General features: G+C 39.4%; 1 protein-coding gene across 5 annotated transcripts in view; it reads left to right on the top strand.

Moving 5' to 3' along the window:
• Positions 1 to 22,978, top strand: part of PRDM6 (PR/SET domain 6) — a 130,327-nt gene that overhangs the window by 72,656 nt on the left and 34,693 nt on the right. For all 5 annotated transcript variants that reach the window (XM_081213723.1, XM_081213726.1, XM_081213727.1 and 2 more), the window contains one exon: positions 20,335 to 20,462. In XM_081213723.1, coding sequence (XP_081069849.1) covers positions 20,335 to 20,462 — 128 coding nt within the window. The remainder of the gene's footprint in view (positions 1 to 20,334; positions 20,463 to 22,978) is intronic.

The raw sequence follows: 22,978 nt of genomic DNA, 5'->3' as shown, positions 1-22,978 counted from the left end.
TAGATCCAGAAAATTCAAAGTGGAGTTTTGGAGTGAAACATGACAGGAGATCTCCATTACCTTATTTAAATGGAAAATATTGTTCCAATTCTGCTATAATGTCAGTAAACTGAGTTCACATACCAGGTTTCACTCCTTACTTAACAATTTCTCCCATGAGTTTCTCATACTTTGACTGTTTCTTGGACTTTGTATTTTGTGGTTTGGTAATAAATTATTATAATATGATACCGTGAGCAAGGCTTTGAATGTATTTTTTGGCAGGGGCAGTGCATTGTACAGAACTTTACAGCTCTGAAAGAAGAGAATACATGAATTTGATCTGTTGTTTAAACAGTAACTTAAATGAAAAAAAATCAAGCTTCTTACATAAAAGTTTGGATGCAAAGGTGCTTTGCAGTAGTGGCAGGGCACTTATGCCCATGCACTTTATGCTCATTCTCCCTGTTTCTCCCTTCCACTGTTGCTTTCCCTGACCATCAAGACTAGGTTAGAATATTAAGTTCAAACCATTGCGGGGTAATGGCTGTTTCCCCCTTTCCCGAGTGGGTGGCAGTTGAGGCCCCCTGCGATCGGTCGCCATCCCCAGCAGCTGGAGCACACAGGCTCAGATGGCTATTGAGAATCTTTTCGGCTGGCTGTGCTGCAGGACAGGGTTGCCTGCCAAAAGATCTCCCATATAATTTTCTATAACCATAGCAGGCACTGTACCTCTCCAACTGAAGGTGCACCTCTTCCATTGTCTCCTGAGACAGATGGATGCAACCAACTTTCAGTTAAACGTATTTAGGACTGGTGTGTGATGGCTCAATTATAACCACAAGTACTTGGAAGTAAGTTTGACAACTTTGAGAGGAACTTACTTCCAAGAGTACTTAGAAATGCAGATCCCTTTTTGTAACTTTAACATTTTTTGTATTGGTTGAACAAATGTCAGCAAGTTCTAAATAGTCTCAGTATCTCACTGCTTACACTTGAAGGGTCTTATAACTGAAATTAAAATATACATAGTATACATTTTAGGTTTTATTTGTGGTTTAAATGAAAGCACATGGCTAATGAATACGTTTTCCAGCACATATGCTCTTGTGAAGTGTATGTTTGTGTTATTTGAGATTACACTGCTGGAGTCTGTGTTGGCTTATTGAAGCACAAACATTACTTCGGCACTTTGACTAACACATTAATTGTGGCTTAAGGTGGCAGACCTCAGCTACATTTTTAAAAATGTGACACAGGATCCTTTTAAGTTTGTACGCGCAATGAATTCCTGGGAGATGTCTCAGTCTAGTATATATGTGTATTTTATTAAAATAATTTATATGCTTTCATTTGGAAAAGGCATACAAAAGTGTTTCACAAATAAATATAGCACTGTCACAAAAACAGATCAATAAAATGGAAATTTTGTATGTAATCATATTTATATCCTCTTTTTCAGCCAAAATGGACTGAGGTTATACCAGTAAAAATTCCATGAGCTTGTTTCAAGGTTCTAGCTATCATATAGTTTGACCAAAGAACAGTACCCTCCTTCTGTCTCCCGTGTCATCCTCCTTCATTGAGCAGACAGTTTCATGAGGGATGCAAATGGAGTGGGGAAGCAGGGAGGGGACGCCCATCTTCCTATGCCCATCTGCCAAATCAACCCCAGTGATAAATGGGGTAAGCCAGAGCTTTCCAAACTTTTCATGTTGGTGACACACGTTTTAGACATGCATCATTTTGCAACACAGTAATTCAGTTTTACTAGCAAACCAGAGGTTAAACTAACCCATTTCCAGCCCCAGGAGGAGCGTGGAGAGCGTTAGCATGACACACCTACACACTGCAACTGACACTCTAACGTGTTGCGACACACAGCTCTAAAAGCTCTGGGGTAAACAATGTCTCAGCTAGATGATACTGACATCTGCCAGTTGAAATCCAACGCAAAGATATAAGATGTTAGAATCAGATTGGAGATAATATGGGGTGAGGGTGGAGGAGGACAGATACTTACATGAACTACACAGCTCTTTGTATTAACAGAGTTGTGTTTTGTTACTTCGAAAGTGCTGGACAAGCAAGGTTTTGAAATGAGTATTTCTGTTGTATCAGAATCATCAGTGAATATGATAGCAAAATGGCTACCACTGTCTCTGAATCTTGCTGCCGTCTAAATTTGAAGTGATGGTCTATGGTTATTCAGATTTAAACTAACATACAAATAGCATTTTATGTTTTCTGAGATTGCAGTGCTATCGTTGATGTGAGCCACACACTCCCATCAGTTTGTACTGGTATAGATAAAGAGTATTAATGTAAAGCAACAATTAAAGTTGGTTTTACAGCAGCATATGCAAGAGCAGAATGAGGTCTGATATCTACCTTTGATGATGCATACAACATGTCCACTAGAATAAATTTGTATAATTTAAACAGTCTCTGTTTTACAAATCTGAAGTCACAAATATTTTCCTTACAAAACATTTGTTCCCAATTTTAGCCTTTTTTATGCAATAAGGTCAGAAAAAGTTCAAAATGACATGATGGAGTATATCTGTCTATTTGGAAAAGCGATCTCGCCAATAATATAGGAAAGACACACTAAACTCTTTTTACCTGTAGCAGTTTTTTATTATTAGAATTCTTAAGGCAGCTACAGAATGCTTGAACTTTGATTTCCATTTTACAAGTCATGGGCTAGATCCTGATTTAAGTGTGCATATGGGGTTGGCACAAGTTGAGTTTTCACATCAGTCCCCTACAAACATTCCTCCAAAGGTCAGGAACTCTGCTGAATGGAGTGGGCTGTGGTATGGCAATGGGGGTGGGGGAGAGAGATAAGGGGAGACCCCTGTAAATTGGGTAGAGGCAACTTCCAGCTTCACTTATGGAAGATGCTGCTACTGATTTTTTGTGTTCTCCCTCAATGCCCATGCCACAGCTACTCCATTCAGCGGGGTCCCCTGACCCTTGGTAGAGTTTTTGCAGAGGACTGATATGGGAAGGTAGAAGTAGGAAAGTCAACTTGTACTAGCCCTACTATGTACACTTTCTTTAACACATGAATTGTAAAATGAAAACCTCTGTCATTCAGTGGAGTATTGGGGGAGTATTTTTCCATGGAAATAAAGAGCAAGGAAGGAAGCTTGCACCCCTCACATTATGCACGAAACTCTGGATCCAACCCAATATCGTTGTAGATTTTCATTTGATATACCAGCACATATTTAGTTGACTTTTCAAACTGAAAAAGTAGGAATAGATGGACTGTTCTCACAAAGCAGTGTGTACCACCAAGCTGTATGAGAAGTGGGATCCTCCAAGGATCTGTAATAGGGCTAGAGCTTCTTAACTTGTTCATAAATGGCCTAGAATCAGGAGTGAGCAGGGGTGGCGAAGTTTAGTGGCAGCAGGGAATTATTTAGAATGATGAAAACCAATAGTGAAGGGGCTCCAAAAGGATCTGCACAAGATGAATGGAAAATAACATGGTAAATGTGGTTCAGCGTAAGTAACTATATAGTGATATACACTGTGAAAAGAATCCTCACATATATGATACATGGATGGGATCTGAGCTGATGGGGACTGACAGTAGCATGTGGATTACAGTATGCTGAATTTCAGAAGTTTCTTTTTTGTGGGGACGGGGAAGAGAGTTCCTTATTTGTGTCCTCCCTCTACAGAAATGAAAAATGAGTCATTGTATTTTTGTCATGAAATGTAAGATACATAAAATAAGGTTGTGGGGAAAAGTAATCAATAATGTAAATATTATTAAAAGCAAATGTAGCTATGTTAGTCCATAAGAAAAAGACCCACAGTTCACAGCTGAGAAATAACTTTATTGGAATTATCCAAAATCTTACAAAATCGTGGCAAGTTTTTGAGATGTTAGGCAAGATGTTAGCTCTTGGAATAATATTTTAGGGGTTCTTGCTTTCCTACTGTTTGTTCCACAAATCAGTATGATTATTTTGCAAAGGTTTAATTATTATTATTTCATTTTATAATTTACATGAAACAGAAGGGCAGTTATAACGACAAACAGCAAAAGATGAAAAAAGGATCTAATAAAACAGGCATGCAGAATGAGTAGTTGCACATGAGTTAAAATGAGAAAGTCCAAGTAAAGACTATGAACATTCTCAGATGAAGTACAGTTCCAGATTGCCAAGCTTGTGATGAGGGTTGTCTTGAAAATGGTGGTTCCACTGCATATGTCACAGAAGAATTCAAAATGATATAAAAAGTGTCTGGAGGTTCTAGTCCTTGTTGAAATCTCAAATTTTGTGTCATTTTCTCTGTTCTAGCAAGATTCCAGGGTTAGTTGTAATAAGAACCCACAGTGTTAGATTTTGGGCTGTTTTCCATTGAGTTGCAATTACTATTCGAGTTGCCAAGATCATATATAAGACCAGTTCTTTTGACAAAATATTTACATTGGTATCATCAAAAATATTCAGTAACATTAATTTTCTTTTGTAATGTTTCTTATTTCTATCAATATTAAATTCCAAAAATATTGCACCAATTGACATTCCTGTCTTAAATGATATTATGTACAAATCTTATTGCAACTCTTCCAACAATTAGGTTATGTAGAAGAAAGCATTTTTGACAATTGCAAAGGAGTGAGATACTATCTGTCTAGTAATTTTAAGTTTCCCCTAAAAAACTGGAAACAGATTTTTAAGGATTGAGATTCCCAAATTTTATTTTAATCCTTAGGAAGAATTTATGTTCCAATATCTAGTTCCCATATCTTTTTAAGGGGTTCCATAAATCCATAAGCTACAACAAGCAACATAGAGTAAAATTTAGAAACTAATCCTTCCCCTCCCTTACCCATACATTTCAAATTGTGGTAAGGGTCTAAAAGCTTGTGCTTTTACAAATAAAACAATGAATCTGATTAAAATGGATCCAGTTTGTGTTAAGATTTGACAAGGTCCATTTTATTTGGTTAATAGATATAGGTCGGTTATTGGTATAGAAATCTCATAATGGATTCCTGATGTTCAAATTGCTTCTATCTTTCTTGCTGGAAAAAATCTGGGTGATGTGATCTTCCCTCACCCATCAACATTGATGCGGGGGGGGGGGGGAGGAAAACTAGGATTGCTACTTCAGGATCTGTTTAACCCATGAAAAATTTGGGATGTGCTTTAGTCTTCTAGGCCACATTGGCTTTAAATGGAGAGGAGTTTTTCACATAATTTTTGGAGTCTAGCACTATGCTTCATGTGAATTGCACTTGTAAACCAGTTGTAGCTCTGAGACAAAATAGGAAGAAGCAATAGGAGCCCTCCTGCTATAATTGGTTTTATTTCTGCATATTCATAAGTTGAGCTAAAAAGGTGGATATACTGTTAAAACCTAGATCAATTGCTAGTAAAGCAGGCTAGGATTTTTACAAGTAGCTAATGGGTTAATATCCCTAAATATTCATTTGAATAAATGAATAAAAAACAGAAAAATGCTACCCTATTAATAAGTTGATTTTGCCATCATAGTTTTGTGCCCTTATTTTGGATAATTGCACGGGGGGAGATACAAAACATATTACTGATATTTATTTAGCAACATTAAAACTCCTTGCATCTATGTGTTATTGTATGGTCAGTTGTTTTGGCAAAATAATTTACAGTGTACCACTATGCATCCTCTTTTAAGTCATTTTGTTGCCATTTGATCAATGCAAAAAACAAGTGAAGAGGATTAAAAGGTAAAGGGACCCCTGACCATTAGGTCCAATCATGACCAACTCTGGGGTTGGGCACTCATCTCGCTTTATTGGCCGAGGGAGCCAGCGTACAGATTCTGGGTCATGTGGCCAGCATGACTAAGCCGCTTCTGGCGAACCAGAGCAGCGCACGGAAACGCCGTTTACCTTCCCGCTGGGGCGGTACCTATTTATCTACTTGCACTTTGAAGTGCTTTCAAACTGCTAGGTTGACAGGAGCTGAGACCGAGCAACGGGAGCTCACCCCGTCACAGGGATTCGAACCACCAACCTTCTGATCGGCAAGTCCCAGGCTCTGTGGTTTAACCCGCAGTGCCACCCGCGTCCCTAATGTATTACAATACTTTATATAAAATTGAATGATAAGGAAAGATGTATTGCTACAAGATCACTTGCTTACATAATACAGTCGTACCTTGGAAGTCAAATGGAATCCGTTCTGGAAGTCTGTTTGACTTCCAAAATGTTTGGAAACCAAAGTGCGGCTTCTGATTGGCTGCAGGAAGCTCCTGCAGCCAATCAGAAGCTGCAGAAGCGCCGTCGGACGTTCGGGTTCTAAAGAACGTTCGCAAACAGGAACACTCACTACTGGGTTTGCGGCGTTCGGGAGCCAAAACGTTTGAGTACCAAGGCATTCGGGATCGAAGGTAAGACTGTATTCAGCTATACAGAATACTACAGATATCGTGATACATTAATTTGATGCATTATTATACAAGCAATGATAAAACTTTCTAGTAAAGGAACAAAGTGATTTCTATTGTGAAATGAAGTCATCTCTACTCCAAATAGGGCAAACCATGGCATGTTGATCTACTATTTGTTCATTAGCACCCAAGTCTCTTAGACTGTGGTTAAACAAATTTTAGCTGTCCAAAACGATAGGCTGGGGGGCAGCAGCGGCAGCTGTGCAGTGGGCTGCTGTCCCAACAGTATCTTATCTAAGCTGGCTGTGACTTTGTAATAATCAGGGACTCCCTGGGACTGGGACTTCTTCATAGTATCCTCTCGCCTTCTCTTGAGATCCTGACAGCTGTCTTTAGGTTTAGTTTATTCTTGCTGGATGGAGTAAGCTGAAAAGGCTACCAAAAATAAAGTTTACAAGTGTTTCTAGAATAACTTTCAAATGTTAAATTTATGCTATTCATAACCTAATGGAGGTCAGTTTGCCCCAGATACAACCAAATGTGCTTTGTAGGGGGTTAGAAAGAGAATGTAGTAGACTTAGGAAAACATCATAATTTTAAAAGTGACACATTTCAACAACGAAATAAAACTGTAGGCAGTACAGAAAAGAAGTAAGATCCTTGAAAACCATTACTTCATTAGGGCAAATGTTTAATGTGTGGTGGTGTGGGTTTCCCCCCATTTTTTTTAAACAACTCCTTCTTGAAAAAAGTTCCAGGACATTTCTCTAGGCTTCCTCTCCCCCCTTTTTGAAGCTATAAAAATGTTACTTAAGAACTAGAGGTGGCACATTATTTATGACCAGAATGATTTCTGTTTTGTTGGTCTTTGAAAAAAAGAGACGGAGGGAGAGAGCAAGGGCAGTAGACTTGTAAAAGGGGACCTTCTTCCATATTTGTTTATGAATCTGATTTGAAAGGATGGGTCTCATATCTATCCAGTGGTCTTGAAAAAAGGTCTGAGCGATGTCTTTATATTATTATTGTTGAGAATAATTTTGGAACATAAATTCATGGAAATGATTAAAGCCAGTCATCTAGCCTGTATTGCATGGTTGAAACAGATGAGAAAACAAGTCAAATGCTGATTTGTCAACATGCATTTAATGAATTTTTTACATTTCTAATTTTTTTAAAATATATGTATATTTAAACAGATTTGGCACACAAATCTGGTACAGACTCACATTCAGCATGAATGAGAAGTTATTTCCTACTTCTGAAACTAAAATTCAAAAGGAATGTAAATACAGTTTGTAGATCTAGTTGTTGCAAGTGAGCCCCCAACTATGTTGTGTCTAGCACACATAAAAACAGATTAAAAATATCCATAGCTAGGGATGAAAAGATCTGTTAATTTTTCTCTCAGCTTCTCATTTTTACAGATTTAAGTTCAGTTCTCTACATTTCTTCAGCAATTTGTGACTTTTAAAAAAACACCTCATGAAAATTCTTCAACATTTTCCTGCAAATTTCTCCCAATAAACACATTTTGTATGTACTCTTGACTAATGTACACTTTTGAAGCAATTTCTCCTAATGACATACATTGTTGTATGTTACTTTCACTAAAATGCATGTTTTCCTGTAATATATGCATTTTGGAAAACCTCATAACAAGGTTTAAATAAGTGAGCATTTTGAAGTTTGGCTGTGTTTTGGTTCTCATTGTTTTGGAAAGTAAATGCAAACTGAATTGAATTTCTGAATTAAACTGTTTGTTTAAACCTTTATTTGTGTTAAACATGAAAGAAGAGTAGAAATAATAATACAACTATAGAAACAGGTCAATGCTGTTTTTTCAACTGCTCAAACCATTCCTTAGTGATGTCTGATTCTTCTAAAAGTATGTGTAGCAAGTCCTACTCTTGCTGCCACACCTTTCCTTAGTTCTGTCTAAAGTTGCTGGATTTTCTTCACCACAGCTCTGCCCATGGAATCATCTCATATCAGTCATGATTTAAATGCCAATGTTTACATCCCAGTCGCATATGCTTCTGACAAACCGAAGAACAGTGCTTTCCTCCTGCCCTTCTTTATGCTTTCCGGAGATATTTGGTTGATCACAGCTGGAAGCAGAGTTCTAGACTAAATTGGAACCAGTCATTTATCCAAGACCACAAACTTAAGTATAAGGCAGAGGTGGGGCTCTGAATTGTGGGAGTCTTTTAACAGATAAAAAGAAGCACTTACCCACACAGGGTGACTGAAATTTGTTCCTGAAGATGGCCACCACTAGCTTAGTTTTAAAGGAAATCAGACAAATTATTCCTGCATTGCAGGGGGTTGAACTCGATGACCCTTGGGGTACCTTCCAACTCTACAGTTGTATAAAATTCATGGAGGATAAAGCGACCAGTGACTACCAATCATGATGGTTATACTAACTCCAGCATTAGAGATGGTATAGCTCCAAATACCAGTTGTCAGATATCCAGGCCACCCCTGATTCCATTTTGGTTTTTTGCATTGTATTAGAAGAATGAGTACGAGAGAATTTATTCTGAATTGTTCTCATTACTCTTAAGATAAATTACAGGACAGAAATAAATCAAATATCTCATGGCCTATGTAGCAGTGATCAATATGAGTAAACCTCAAAGCAAGAGGGAAGAGAGACAAATGAAGCTGAAAAAGAAATTGGAACCTGTTGTGTCTTCTTCACCTCAGTAGATGGGAAAACACTAATGATGTGGCCTATCCTTAATTTACAGTATACACAACTTGTGACAGGAGTTTTTATAACTCTAAAAATTGCACTTAATAAATATGAGAAGATACAGGTTTTCTTGATTACTTAAACCTAAATGTTTACTCAAGCTTTCATGAGAAGTTCATCTTAATTTAAACAGAACTGGGTCCTGCTGAACTAGAGCCATTTTTTTGATGTGGACTCAAGTGCACATGAAACAGTCTTAATAACATCCAAACGCGTTTCATTTGTAAACGAAGTCTGCACAGGCTTCACTTTGTGGTTAGGGTACTGTAATCAGAACTAAAGTGTAGTTCATTTTTCTTAGGTAGAATTTTTTTTTTAAAAACTCCTTATATTTCATTTCATGTAACATGAAATGTTCAAAACAGTTTCTGGTTTAGATATTTTCTAACAGCCTAACACACACATTCACACAAGAGGAACATGTGTAAATATTTGTAGTACAGTCCATGGATATAAAAAGTATTACTTGTATTTTCCTTTTCGTGTTGATGTTATATAGTGATGTTGGACACATTGTGGGCATCATTGCTGAGAAGAAGGGAAAAAGATAGATTTGAAACACAGCCTGAAAGGTGGCACTTAGCCAGGATACTGAAAAATGGCAAACATGTCACATTTTAACAGCTGGATGCAGAAATATTTCTCTTTAATTTGGACGGATAACATTTTTTTCACAGTAGGGCACTCTCAAAAGACTACAAGATCAAAGAGGGTGGGTCTCACCAGTCAAACATCATCTGGTTCCAGGATGGAGCAAAATGAATGAACTGTCAGACCTTTTTTCCTGGTGTATACACTTTGGCCAAGTAAAAAGTAAAATGTTCAGTGACTTATTCTAATCACAGACCAAATTCTAAAAATGGAAAGTGAATCTCCCAAAGTCTCACTCTGATGTCTGAAGAAGACTCTGGATTGATTGATGGTTTACATTGTATTGATGCCCTCTGCCACTTTTAGAGATTAGATAGGCCAATTGTTGAAAAACTCCTGCAGTTTGAAGACTCCTGCAGTTTGAGCATGGACTAATCTAACATTCTTCAGAAAAAAACAAAATCACCAGCCTTTATAAACGTTGCATGATGCTTAGCAATATGTAACCTAAATATATATTGATAAGGGATGGAGGGCGGGAAATCCTTTCATAGGTAAACATCATTAAGGGAATATGGACTTCTTTTTTAATGACAACTTTGATTCTAAAAAAACCCCTAGGAAGCATATTTAAGGGTTAGCTGTATATGGAAACATTAGCATGCTGATTTTCTAGTCCTAAAATCTAATGAATGTGAACTGTTGAAACACTATGGCCATTTATCAGTATGAAAACATGGCTCTAGCTTTTACAATCATTACTCATTTGTTTTATGGAGAATCTCAAGCATAGTTTGTCATACACTTTATTACTTGAACTTTTAATCATCAACTGGGGAACTTGGCATTTCACCCATTTCAAAATACTCAAAATGTTTTTTTTTATGTGTTTCATTTTGGAACACTTGCATAAAGAAAGAAATATAATTCAATTCGCTGATGACTTAGCTGTTGATGCAGTGATACAATTAGGTAATTTTAGCTTCTTGAACTTCTAAATTCAAAGTGTGGTGAGCCAACTGTTCTGTGTTTGGAGGCCCTCCAACTCATTCTGGACTTCTCTCCCAAAGTTCTGTCTTGATGGAACACTGCTTGGATGACTAGAAATATGAATACTCCCTTCAAAATTATTGCCTAAAAGAGGCTTAAAATATTGAGTGATATCCAGTGTTTGTTAGAGTTGTGGGCATCTATGTCTTGAGAGAAAATGGAAGAGTGCACCATTGGGGGATAAAGTCAATCTGTTGGAGAGTTACAGTGCCTGTTGTTGCTGTGGTGCCCAATGCAGAAGAGACATGTTTATTTGCAGCTGGGTCAAGTGAAGGTGTCCGATTTTGCTGCATCAGATGCACCATGATGTTTCTTCTTCTCTCTGAGCTTCTCCCAGCAGTCATTTCTCCTCTGGTCACAGCTATGGATACATGGCCTGTCTGTCAGTTAGTTAGAGTAGACCCATTGAAAACAGTGGACTTAGTCCATTGGATGTCACCCATGAATTATTAGAGTAAATCAAAAGAAATCTAGGCTTCACTAGGCTGAATACTTCATATAATTTACTCCGTAGTAAAATTTACAAGCCAAATAATATCATTTAAGATTTCAGATTAAATTATTTCACAATGTAGTGCCTTCTGGAAGAGTTCAGAAAGTCTGTTCAGAAAATCTTCAGGCTGCTCATAGTTGACAGTAGTCCCCATTTGAGTGCTTAGGACTTGTGTGTGGACCCTAAGCTGTGCTCAAATAGAGATCCATTTGTGTGATCTGGTACCTCTGTATGCAGACTGTGTATGAGCTGCTGAAATTTGCATGATGATCCCAGCTTGAATAAGTTCTACAACAATACAGGCTCCGAATGAAAGGGTCAGTACACACCAATGTATTGCATTGTAGGGCTTATAAACATGAGCTATTGGATGGAAAGTTCTCAAGTCTCAAATTTCAGGGATGTCACAGGCAAGCTTCTTTCATCTTAGTCCACCTACTGCACCACAGTGATAAATACTGTTGGCTTAACTTTATTGTTAACTGTGTTATTTTATTAACTGTTTTAATAAATTTTGAGCACTATGTAAATATTGAGTATTAATATTATAGTAGCAATAATGCAAACTTCTGATCAAGTTAAAGGCCCACCTTTCCCAGTGATAGGTTGGTGGCAAAGGGAACCTGAGCCACTCAGTCTCCATGTACTCCTAAAATGGCACTAAGGGATGAGTTGGGTTTCACGGAAGTACTTCCTTTGAGGCTGAACAAAACTGGTGAACTGATAAAGGGACCAAGCATGGGTGAGCATGCTCTGATGAACTCTGTCCTTCTCCAGTCAGATGAGGTTTGTAGTAGTCATAGGGGAAGCATGTTCCCCAGCAGCGGAAGGGCAAGATGGAGGCACAAACATGTCACATGTGCAATGGATCAGAATCAGTGTTGACCACAGCTAGCTCACAACTGTGTCAGAAGTTGTAAATTTTCCTCAGGAGGTTTACAACTGCTACCCTCTTTGTATTAAAAGGTCTTAGACAGGCGGTGCCTCAGGAAATAGAAGTTATCTTTGGGCCAAGGTGGAAGCAACTGAGGGCTGGAATTCCTTCTTCACCATAGGTGAACCTTGTCCTGGCTCCTCTTCCTTGGCCTTTGTTTAAGTATTCCTCATGTGGAGCCAACAACCCTTGGACTGTCAAGCACTCCCCTGCTGTGTAAAAGTAAAATAAAAGCAGTGCTCATGTAGTCTTTAAGGCCCTCTCCCTCTCCTCACCTCCACCTGAAGACACACAGCAGTGTCTCACTTTTGAGTTCCCAGGATTCTTTTGGGAATCCATCTGCTTTAAATGTATGGTGTGTCTTCAGTCAGCTATATATTTCATACTTACAGGCAGAGAATGCATGGACCACTTCAAAAAAAACAATTGTTTTTCAGAGTCTTGAAATCTTGAATTTGGAAGGGGCAGAGTTATGAGCTACAAATTTGGAAGGAAGAAGCACGAAAGAGCTTACTGTCCAGGAGAAGGGAATCTTTCTATAGTCTGGCTGGTGGCACGACCTTTGGGGGCACAGCTTTAACACCTGTGGTTGAACCTGTTCTGTGCTTATCTACCCTTTATGGAAAATTATCAGTTGGCACCTTCCAAGTATCAAGGAAGGTGGGAATTAAATGTTGCTTTGTTTTCTTTCTGGTTTACAGATCAATTGGGAGGGAGGTTTCTGTCTCTGTATGGGGAAGAAAGTGTGCCTGTATTGTGTACATGCTTAAGGCAAGAAGGAAGACAGGAGCAAACAGGGCATCTGACAGGAAAATGGAAATTCTTAAATAGGCAGGCTCTGAGGCCAAGATGTTTTCTGTACATCTCAGACTTTAGTGGGTTTGCGAATATTTTTTTGGGGGGGGGTAGGGATGGGCATTTTGACAGTGGATTAGTCTTACTCTTCCTGATCTCTGGTTTGTAATCCTGCATGTCCACATCTGAACATGCTGTTTCTTCCTGACATCAATAGATTTTAAATGGTGTTTGTAGGTAGCATCTTCACATGTAGTATAGCAGTTGAAGGACGGGTAGAGAAGGGGCCCAGACATATAAATGTGTCCTAATTAAACCCAAATATGTACAGACTGGAGAGAAAAAAATCATATTATTATGTCTCTCTGCTGGAAGTCCTTGTCATTGGGAATTACTTGAGATATATTATTTGAAAAAATCAGATGTAAGTAGTTATGGGATTTCTGAACCTCCTTGCTATTGCTATTGCCATTGGCATCAATCACTAGTGAGAATATTTGTAAGACTATCAGAGAAGGATTACTCAGTAAGAAGCTGTTAAATATCCTCTGTCCTGCTCTTAAAGATATGCGCAGCAAAAGACTGCTGTAGTTTCCCTTTTTAAAAAAGACTTGGTTGAAGTCAAGTCTGAAATCAGTTGTGTTTCTAATGAATGAATGTGTAATGAATTGGTATAGTATAATTTATTTGTGTCAGTAGAGAGTAGCTAATTATCAGATGCATGACTATGCTGAAATAGAGAAAGATGGAAAATTTTCAGTAAAGACAGAAACTGGCATTAAATCATTTCCTGATGCAAGGGCCGTGCTTATAAAAATATGCATGTGTTGTTGTTTTTAAAAGTTAGGGAGCTGACTTTGGCCTATTTGTCTTCCTGTTGTGATTCTACTTATTTTAGAATCTCTGAACCTCCCAGTTGTTAGCCCTCTTCACACATTTGCTAAATATGTGGAGGGAAGGGAATGGGTTAGTGCATGCTCTTCCTCTTCCTAATCTTTTATTTAGTGGATGATGTGAACAGGCTATCTGCAAGCAGTTAGGAAGCCTGCTTTTTCAGGTTCCTGCTAACTCAGAGCAAACCCTATATATTGCATGCAAGTGTTGTACAAACATGCGCTATTCTGCTGCTATGATCTCACAGTCTCCATTCTGCGTGATGTAGGTCAGGTTGGGGAAGCCTTAGAGCCCTAGAGCAAATGTGGCCCTCCAGGGCTCTCTGCCTGGCTCCAGCCACACCTCTTTCCCCAGGCCATACCCTCCACTACCCCTGCTTTGCACCCTGCTGGTGTGTTTTTGCCTGGCTGGAATGTGTGTTTGAACTCTGACAATGGCTCTTGCTTGCCTAGATAGAGTATTTATACGGGTATGTGGGTGTTTGTAGAAACTAGCTTACAAAGGGGAGTAAAAACAGCTCAGTTGGTTAGAGCAGGATGCTGATAATGCCATGGTTTCAGGTTCGATCCCTGTGTGGGGCATCTGCATATTCCTGCAGTGCAGGGGGTTGGGCTAGATGTCCCTCAGGGTCCCTTCCAACTCTACAATTCTATGATTCTAAAACTAAAATTCACATTAGTTGGTTCTGCTTATTTTTGCCTCTAGGCCTGTCCACCGCTGGAAAGTGGCCCCCAGAAGCTTGACTACATATTAGAATAAGAACTTTTGAAATACATTTTCTGGTAGGATTTGGTGTGCAACATTCTTGATATATTCTGGAACCTGGCTCTTCTACCAGGCTTTCCTTGGTAGTGTTACTGGATAGTTCATCTACTTTGTATCATCCTATTTTAGTATATTCAATTCCCCTAGAGACGGTGAACTTAATTTACATTTTTTTCTATGTCGTGCACAGTTAACCTCTAGAACTCTCTTCAACAGCAGTATCAATTGCCAATTGCTTAATGAAGTTCAAAAAAGCACTAGAAAATTTCTTAGGCGACTGAAAGAATATCAACATCTATTGCACAAGAAGCTAAGGGCATCCATCGTAATACTTAAGGTGCTCCTAATACTATAATACTTTAAACAAAGTGACTTGTAACATACTACAGGGACTCTATTAACAGCCGATGTGGTTAAAACTTTCTGAAGCATCTGCATCTGGCCATTAGTGGAGACAGAATACTGGGCTAGATGGTCATTAGTTTGACCCAGAATAGCTGTATTTATATTCTCAGTTAGTGTAGCTTAATACTTGCAGTGTGCAGTGGTTTAGATAAACGAAAGTGGGAAACAGCTTCCACAAGGATGTAACTGCCTCATCATACTCCATCCAAGTGCTCTTGTGACTGGTATGTAGGGTACATTACCATCTTCAAATAAATAAACTAAACTAGGAGCATCTTTCACTGCTCAGAGATTGGAATTACTGAGTCAGTGAACCACAAAGCCTGTTAAACCTATGGAAAAAGGAAAACATTCAGATGCAACAACCTTGCATTTGTTAGCCGTTAACTAAAGACAAAAGCAATTCCCACCAACAGAGCCTATGGCTTGAGCAGGTTAGAAAATTCTGTAAATCCCCCACTGCCAGGTGTTTTTCTTGGTAGTAACTCCCAGAGAAGTTGTTTTGAGTGATAGTGGGGTGGATCAGAGGAGGCCTAGTATCTGTGAGGCCCAAGCGCCTCCGTTTCTCTGATAGATCCTAGAATCAGCTCTGTTAGGTATAGCAGCCTGGAGCTGATATAGTTAATTGTCTCCACATTAAAGCAGATGAGAGGGGAAACAAAAACTTCCAAGATGAAGGAAAGACACACCCCTAAAACTTGGTGTAACCCAGCAGGGCTGTGGAATTGGCAGATCATGCATACACACCCACCCCAATAGAGGATTTCACAGTTAGTCTTCAACTGAAAAAGTCAACTTAATGCCCAAACAGGGATGATGATTCAGGAGACTGATCCTTTCCTTGTGTGCCGTTTCCCTGTCAACTTCCACCCCCCACCCCCCACCCCAGTTCTGTTATCAGCCCCATTAGGAGGGGAAATCCAGGTACCTGCTTGGTTTATATCAGATAGGAGATGACACAGGGGTGGGAGAATTAAAAACCTTCTCCACAGTTGCTTTACTGAGCAAACTAGAAGCTCCATAAAGCTGTTCAAAGTAAAGAAAAAGATGTGGAGAGATCTAATTTGATCTGTTTTGATCTCCATACTGGAAAGAATGGTTGTGTGAACTCACTGTAAATTAAAAACAAAGCATTTCTGAAAAAAAAATATTGGTAGTGGTTAGCAATTTGTTTTGGTTGGGGAGGTTCTGATATATACTCTGGCGATCTGGCTGCGACATCTGTCACCCCATTGATCGCCAGGGTTGATTCGGCTGATCTGGCTGGCTAGCGGGTGTCCCCTTCCTCCCTCACCGCTCCATGTGCGTCCCTCCCGAAGCTGCGCGCTCGGTGGAAGAGGACGACCATCCCAGATAGAAGGAGTGTACCGTTCCTCGGTCAAGGGTATACGATATATACTCTGAAACTGTTGCCCCATTTGTTCCAGTTCAGCTGACAACCTGCAGCTCTTTGAGCTGTAATGGATCGGTTCGCTTACACAATCAAATTCATTTATGACTTCGAGATGATAACAAAATCCATTACATTTTATTTTCTAGCACAAAAGGTAAGACATTAAGAGTGCAATTGCATGCAGGATTATAATAACATAGTTTGTTTTCTATTTATTAATATTCTATATTGCCCTACATCTGATGATCACAGGGTCGTTTACAATATAAAAACGCAAAAACACATAACAAAAAACCCCCAACAGTAACCCCCCTCAGTTTCAAAGACCCATTGCATTTTCCAAAAACAAAAAGCCCTTATAAAATTATCATTTTAGTATGATTTTTTTTTCTAATATATACACATTTTTTGGAATACAGTTTCCCCTAACCATGATTTTAAAAGTTTTTTTGGTTGGAGAACAGCATTAAATTCATCAACGTGGTTTTTGAAGAATAGCTGTGTTTTAGTTCATATATATTTTTCAAACAGTGAATTATGTAGGTTTGCACTAAAATCTGAATTGAACTGAATTTCTGTTCTATCCCTAGTTACAAGTGATTTCCTATTATAAAACTGAGTTCTCTAAATTTTCAAGTGGAATAGCATCTGATGTGCTCCAAGAAACGTTAAAGGATTATTCAGTATAAAAGACTTCTTCATTCCCACAATCCTCATCATTTAAGTCATTGTGGCCTGTCGTGTTTACATAAAATAGTAATTAAAAATATTTTAAACATTTTTTTTAATGTTTGGAAATATTTGGAGTACACTATTAAGAACAGGTTTTACTTAGCAGCGTAGCAAAACTTTTAATATAGTTGGAACCCACAATATTTATTCAAAAAGCATTAAACCTTAAAAGTGTTGAAATTAAGTAGTCCAGTACTCATGAAAGCACCAGGCCTGTATTCAGTTGCACACAGTTAATTTAAAAGGGTTATAAGCACATGTAATTGGAGACAGAATTTAAGCCTAAGCATTTAAATTACATCTGTCAACCAATTACAGTTTGGTGTTTGCTTTTATTGTTAGTCCTTCGATATTTATGCATGATCTGATTAAAACAATTATACTAGCACTAGATTCTCTACAGAAATGAAAGGAGCATTTTCTGTGGATAAGCTGTGGTCCAATTCACATGTGATGTAGAAGTTCCATAACTGGATCTCTATTTTAAAAATACTCCAAAAGAAGGCAATGGGCGCTTCGATGCGGTCAAAGCAATGGCACTGATTAAAGTGATATTCAATTTTCCCCTCCCTATACGAGTTTCCTGATTTACCAGTGCTTTGATCAAAAGTTGATAGATCTGTTGATGGATCTACCATGTCATGTGTGGTTTGGCTAAAGATTTATAATTTCTGGAAATTTTGAAGCCATGGGCGGGGGTGGGGAAGGAAATTCTGCCTTTTCCCTATCCCGGGGTTTCGGAGGTAAATGGAATTTTGGGGGAGAAATTGAAATACATCCCAAACTTATACTATTTGGCATGTTTAATTGACATATTTAAAGAGCACCCTGTTTCCTGAGAAATAAGACCTTACCCTGAGATTGGAAAAAAAACCCCAGACAGTTAGGAACACTGAAACAACTATGAGATATCTCATACATTTTATGTTGTTAAAGTAAGATAACTTAAGGTTTGATAAGAAATTACATATTGCATATATTTCTTTTCCCCCCTTACATAACAAGCATAGCACACATTATGAGAGAGTAAAAAGTATTTTATTCCAAAAGACCAAAATAATTCATAAGAGGGTTTTTTTTCCAGTATTTCCCGAAATTTTGAGTTTTTCCATTGGAAAAATGGGATAGGGGGAAATATTGGGTCCTCTTCCAATTTGCCCCCGCCCCTGGGTCTTCACATCTCTTTGTCTCATATTGCTGGACTAAAACTCCTGCCATCCTGCCCATTGGCTAAGCTGGCCAGCTGGGGCTGATGTTAGTCCAAAAACGTGGAGGTCACAGGCTCCTCATCCCTGATTCATATGAGTATGAAGTTAAGCTTTCTTACTGATGACACGATAATATTAAGCTACACAGAGCTGTGTAGTTTCATTTTGTTGAATGCTCTAGATATTTTTCAACTGAACATCAGGGGGCTTCACCATTGCTTTTTGAGTTAACTGTTGACCCAAAGGCACCACACGTAGCTTTTCAATGAACAGGCATGCTGTGGTCAGTTCTGAACAGGTTTGGGACCTTTACTTTCTCTGATTTAAGGGATAAGTGCATTTTCAGCTTTTTCCAAACTGGAACAATGAGCCCTAAAGAATACTTTGTTTTTGTTTTTTTGTTTAGCTCTTCTGTTTCTAATTCCCTCGAGAACCAAAAGCACATGAAATAATCATGAGAGTCACAAAAAGAAAGTATTAAACATTCACAACCCTCATAAAGATTTGATTCTTTGACCTTGGTAAAAGAGCAAGGCTCAAAAGAAAAGGTGTTAGTTAAAAATATAGTAACCTTTAAACTGTGGTTCTCTTATCCCCATAAAGAATGTCTTATTTTAAAAAGTACACTTACTGTTAAATAGACTGTTCATTCTTCATTTGAAGAAAAATAAAGAAACCCCTGTACAGATGAAGGATCTAAAAATAGTTGTTTTTCATTCATTATAATTAACTTAGAAGTATGGATTTGCTCCCCACACACCACAATCTTGGGAACATGGTTTCAGTGTAATATCACATGTTTTGCATGCAGAAAATCCCAGCTTTAATCTCTGGGTTGTCTAGATAGAAGTAAAAAAGACTTTTGCCTGAAAGCTGATTCCGGTTGATGTGTAGATAGACTAATGGACTGGTTTGGTATAAGACAACTTCCTATGTTAGTAATGCTTAGTCCATCACAGAGGTATGTTGTTGTTTAGTCGTTTAGCTGTGACCGACTCTTCGTGACCCCATGGACCAGAGCACGCCAGGCACCTCTGTCTTCCACTGCCTCCCGCAGTTTGGTCAAACTCATGCTGGTAGCTTCGAGAACACTATCCAACCATCTCGTCCTCTGTTGTCCCCTTCTCCTTGTGCCCTTCATCTTTCCCAACATCAGGGTCTTTTCCAGGGAGTCTTCTCTTCTCATGAGGTGGCCAAAGTATTGGAGCCTCAGCTTCACGATCTGTCCTTCCAGTGAGCACTCCTTTTGTCAAGTTGATTTCTACAGAATCATCCTTGGATGAGTAGCTTTGCCACCAGATAGTCGGGCTGAAAACCCAGTATAGTATAGTATTCAGCATTTCCTGCACAGATTGACATTCGATTTTTAAGTTGTCTGTTTTATTTACATGTTCAATTAGGTTTGCAGTTTTGTACAAAATGGCAAACATTTCTCCCAGCATGGTTGTTCCTTACATTCCTTTCCCATTTAGCATTATGCAAATAACTTTTTTGGGAAATATTTGGTCAGTGAGAGGTTTTGGTGCAACAACAACAACAGAAGAATACTTGCTTAGAGAATGTTGATCCTTGTCCAGCCGTTCCACTGCAGTTCTTGCATCCAGATTTCTTGATGTTTGTTTATCTCACAGTTCATTATTTAAGGCTGGTCTGTCAAAGTAGGTTAAATATTCTTTGGGAAACATGGTTACCTCTTTGATATACCAACAGTCTGTTAAATATAGGAAAGATTGGCCTGATAAGAGAGACATGATAAACTTCCATCACTAAAAATATTTTGTTCTTTGTTCCGTTTGGGTTTCTAAAAGCATCAATAAGCTGTGAAATCTCATTGCTATAAATTTCTGGAACAGACGCACAGAAACACTGGCAAAGCAGTGAAAATGATTGCTGATGATTCATTCTAACTATTTGACCTTCTGACCTCTTTTACAGATATATGACCAAGATGGGACACTACAGCACTTTATTGATGGTGGGGAACCCAGTAAGTCAAGCTGGATGAGGTATATTCGATGTGCAAGGCACTGTGGGGAGCAGAACTTAACCGTAGTCCAGTACAGGTAAAGTGTGTTTCAGTTTATTCTCCGAATATCTTTTTATTTTGCTGTGATAAAAGCATTGCCAAAGAAATGTGTTTTAGAAAACTGTAAGGAGCTGAACTTACTGGGCTGGATCTAAACGTGCCCTTTGAAAATGGGAGGGCTTTATCTGATGTAGCACAAGATGGTTTTGTGAGAATAGGCAACTGAATCCCAGTAATGTGCTTCTGTTTGTAGAACACTTTACAATATCTACAACCACAAGGGTTTGTACAACATTTCAAAATGGGTACTTCTGCTAAGTTGTGCAAAATCTTCTGCTGGTTCCATTTTGCAGAACAGTACCCCTGCAATAAATTTCTTCTTTTGGTATATCTCTGGCATATGTCCATTGTCCACTTTACATAAAAAGGTCTGGCCTGGTCTTATTTAGACAGAGGAATTCACATTTAAGCCATGAGCATAACAACATAAAATGACCTAAAGTTCATTTAATCTAACTTCCTGTTTCCCACTGCGGCCCACCATATATTTCTAGGAAGCCCATAAACCTGAAGGCAACTGATTTACTCCTCACTAACTCTCTCAGAAACTGGAGCTAGCATTTAGTTATCATGGCTAATCCTTACTAAAGGATTTGTACCCCCAAAATGTGTCTCATTCCCTTTTATAGTCCTTTGTAAGAGTAACTCCTTGCCATCAGCTAACTGGCTTCACATAATATGCTTTTCCTACTTGCTTTCTCAAAATGAATATAGTCAAATGGCAAGAAAACAACACGTGTGACTTCTGAGACACATGTGTTGATGAGCTCTCTTATTGCAAACTGACACCACACCCTCCTAAGTGCTGTGGATGTTGGAGGACTGATACCTGCAATATATGTCCTTTCTGTACAGCTTTTAAAGGCATAGTACCATTCACCTGGGAGCCAAAAGCACAGTTTTCCAAAAACAGTGCATGCTGCTTATTCATCTTTCAAATGTTACTACCACTTTCGTCTGAAAATATTGGAGCAGTCAACTTTATCCACAGATAATCAGATATTTTGTGGGATAGCACCTGCCTGCAAAGAAGACCAGAGTCTCTAGTCAGCTAAGGCAGTGTTTCCCAACCGGTGTTCCGCGGCACACGAGTGTGCCGTGAGACATCGGCTGGTGTGCCGCGAGATGCCTGGAGGGAGGCGGGCGAGTCGGGCGGCGAGAGGCGGGGCGGCGGCGGCGAGGAGAGGCCGCGCCTCCTGCTGCTGCCTAGCGCTCCTCCTCGCAGCCGGCAGCGCTGCCTGGGCGCCTCCGCGCGACTCTGCCTCGCTGGGTTTGGTCTCCCAGCAGAGACGGGTCACACGCGCACCTCCCTCCCTCCCTCAGCCTGCGCGGAGGGAGAGCCAGAGAGAGGCATCGCTCCTGCGCGGCGGGAGAGGGAGCAGCCGGAGCGATGCCCCAAACGAGCTGAATTCCGAGCGAGGGACTGAGGGGGGGAGGGAAAAAACTTTCACTTTCGTGCGTCCCTCCCGGCGTGACGCTGCGCGCTGACGTCATGGGGCGGGGCTTTAATGGTGGTGTGCCGCGAGATTTTTTTTCAGTAAACAGGTGTGCCGTTGCCCAAAAACGTTTGGGAAACACTGAGCTAAGGAACCAACATGAGAAGTTGATTTGGGATATATAAGGTGACTATGAGCTCGCATTTACAGTCAAAGCTGCTTATTAAATGTGCTGCGTAAATATAGGGGCTCTCAATGATAAATAACTGTTTGGCCCTACTGGACTTTTTAGCAGTATGAAGGAATGGCCAACTTGGAAACTGCTACATTAGCTTATTCTTTTAAAAAAATAACCTCAAGCTTTAATCTTTTTTGTGTAATTTTTTTTTATTTAAAAAATCACATATGAAAAAAAGGGGGGGGGGACATTGTAGTTTTGGTATTATACACCCAGTTTCATAACTAGATAATCATTAAATTATATTTCTTTGGGTTAACCATCAAAGTAGACAAAAGCAGTTCAAAGGGGGGGGGACACTTGTCAGTTTGTGTCACTAATCCAAGTGCAGCAACAGAGACTTATATTTTTAAAAGACGTCAACAACAATTGTTCTGAATGTCAGCAAAACAGTATTAAATTGGTAAATCAAAGAATTGTTTCTGAGATCATAAAGAACACTTTGACTAGTAGTCATTTTTTTTTTTATGTCATGAGCATTTATGTAAAGTATTCATACTTAGATTTTGCCCTGATGCTGATTTGAAGGCCTGTGTATGTTTATCCAGGGACACGGGTGGCGCTGTGGGTAAAACCTCAGCGCCTAGGACTTGCCGATCGTATGGTCGGCGGTTCGAATCCCCGCGGCGGGGTGTGCTCCCGTCGTTCAGTCCCAGCGCCTGCCAACCTAGCAGTTCGAAAGCACCCCTGGGTGCAAGTAGATAAATAGGTACCGCTTACCAGCGGGAAGGTAAACGGCGTTCCGTGTGCTGCACTGGCTCGCCAGATGCAGCTTGTCACACTGGCCATGTGACCTGGAAGTGACTGCGGACAGCGCTG

The sequence above is a fragment of the Podarcis bocagei genome (genome assembly GCF_964188305.1).
Source record: "Podarcis bocagei genome assembly, chromosome: 11".
NCBI lineage: Eukaryota > Metazoa > Chordata > Lepidosauria > Squamata > Lacertidae > Podarcis > Podarcis bocagei.
Note: the sequence above shows the minus strand (reverse complement) of the source record. Positions and strands in the feature narration are given on the sequence as shown.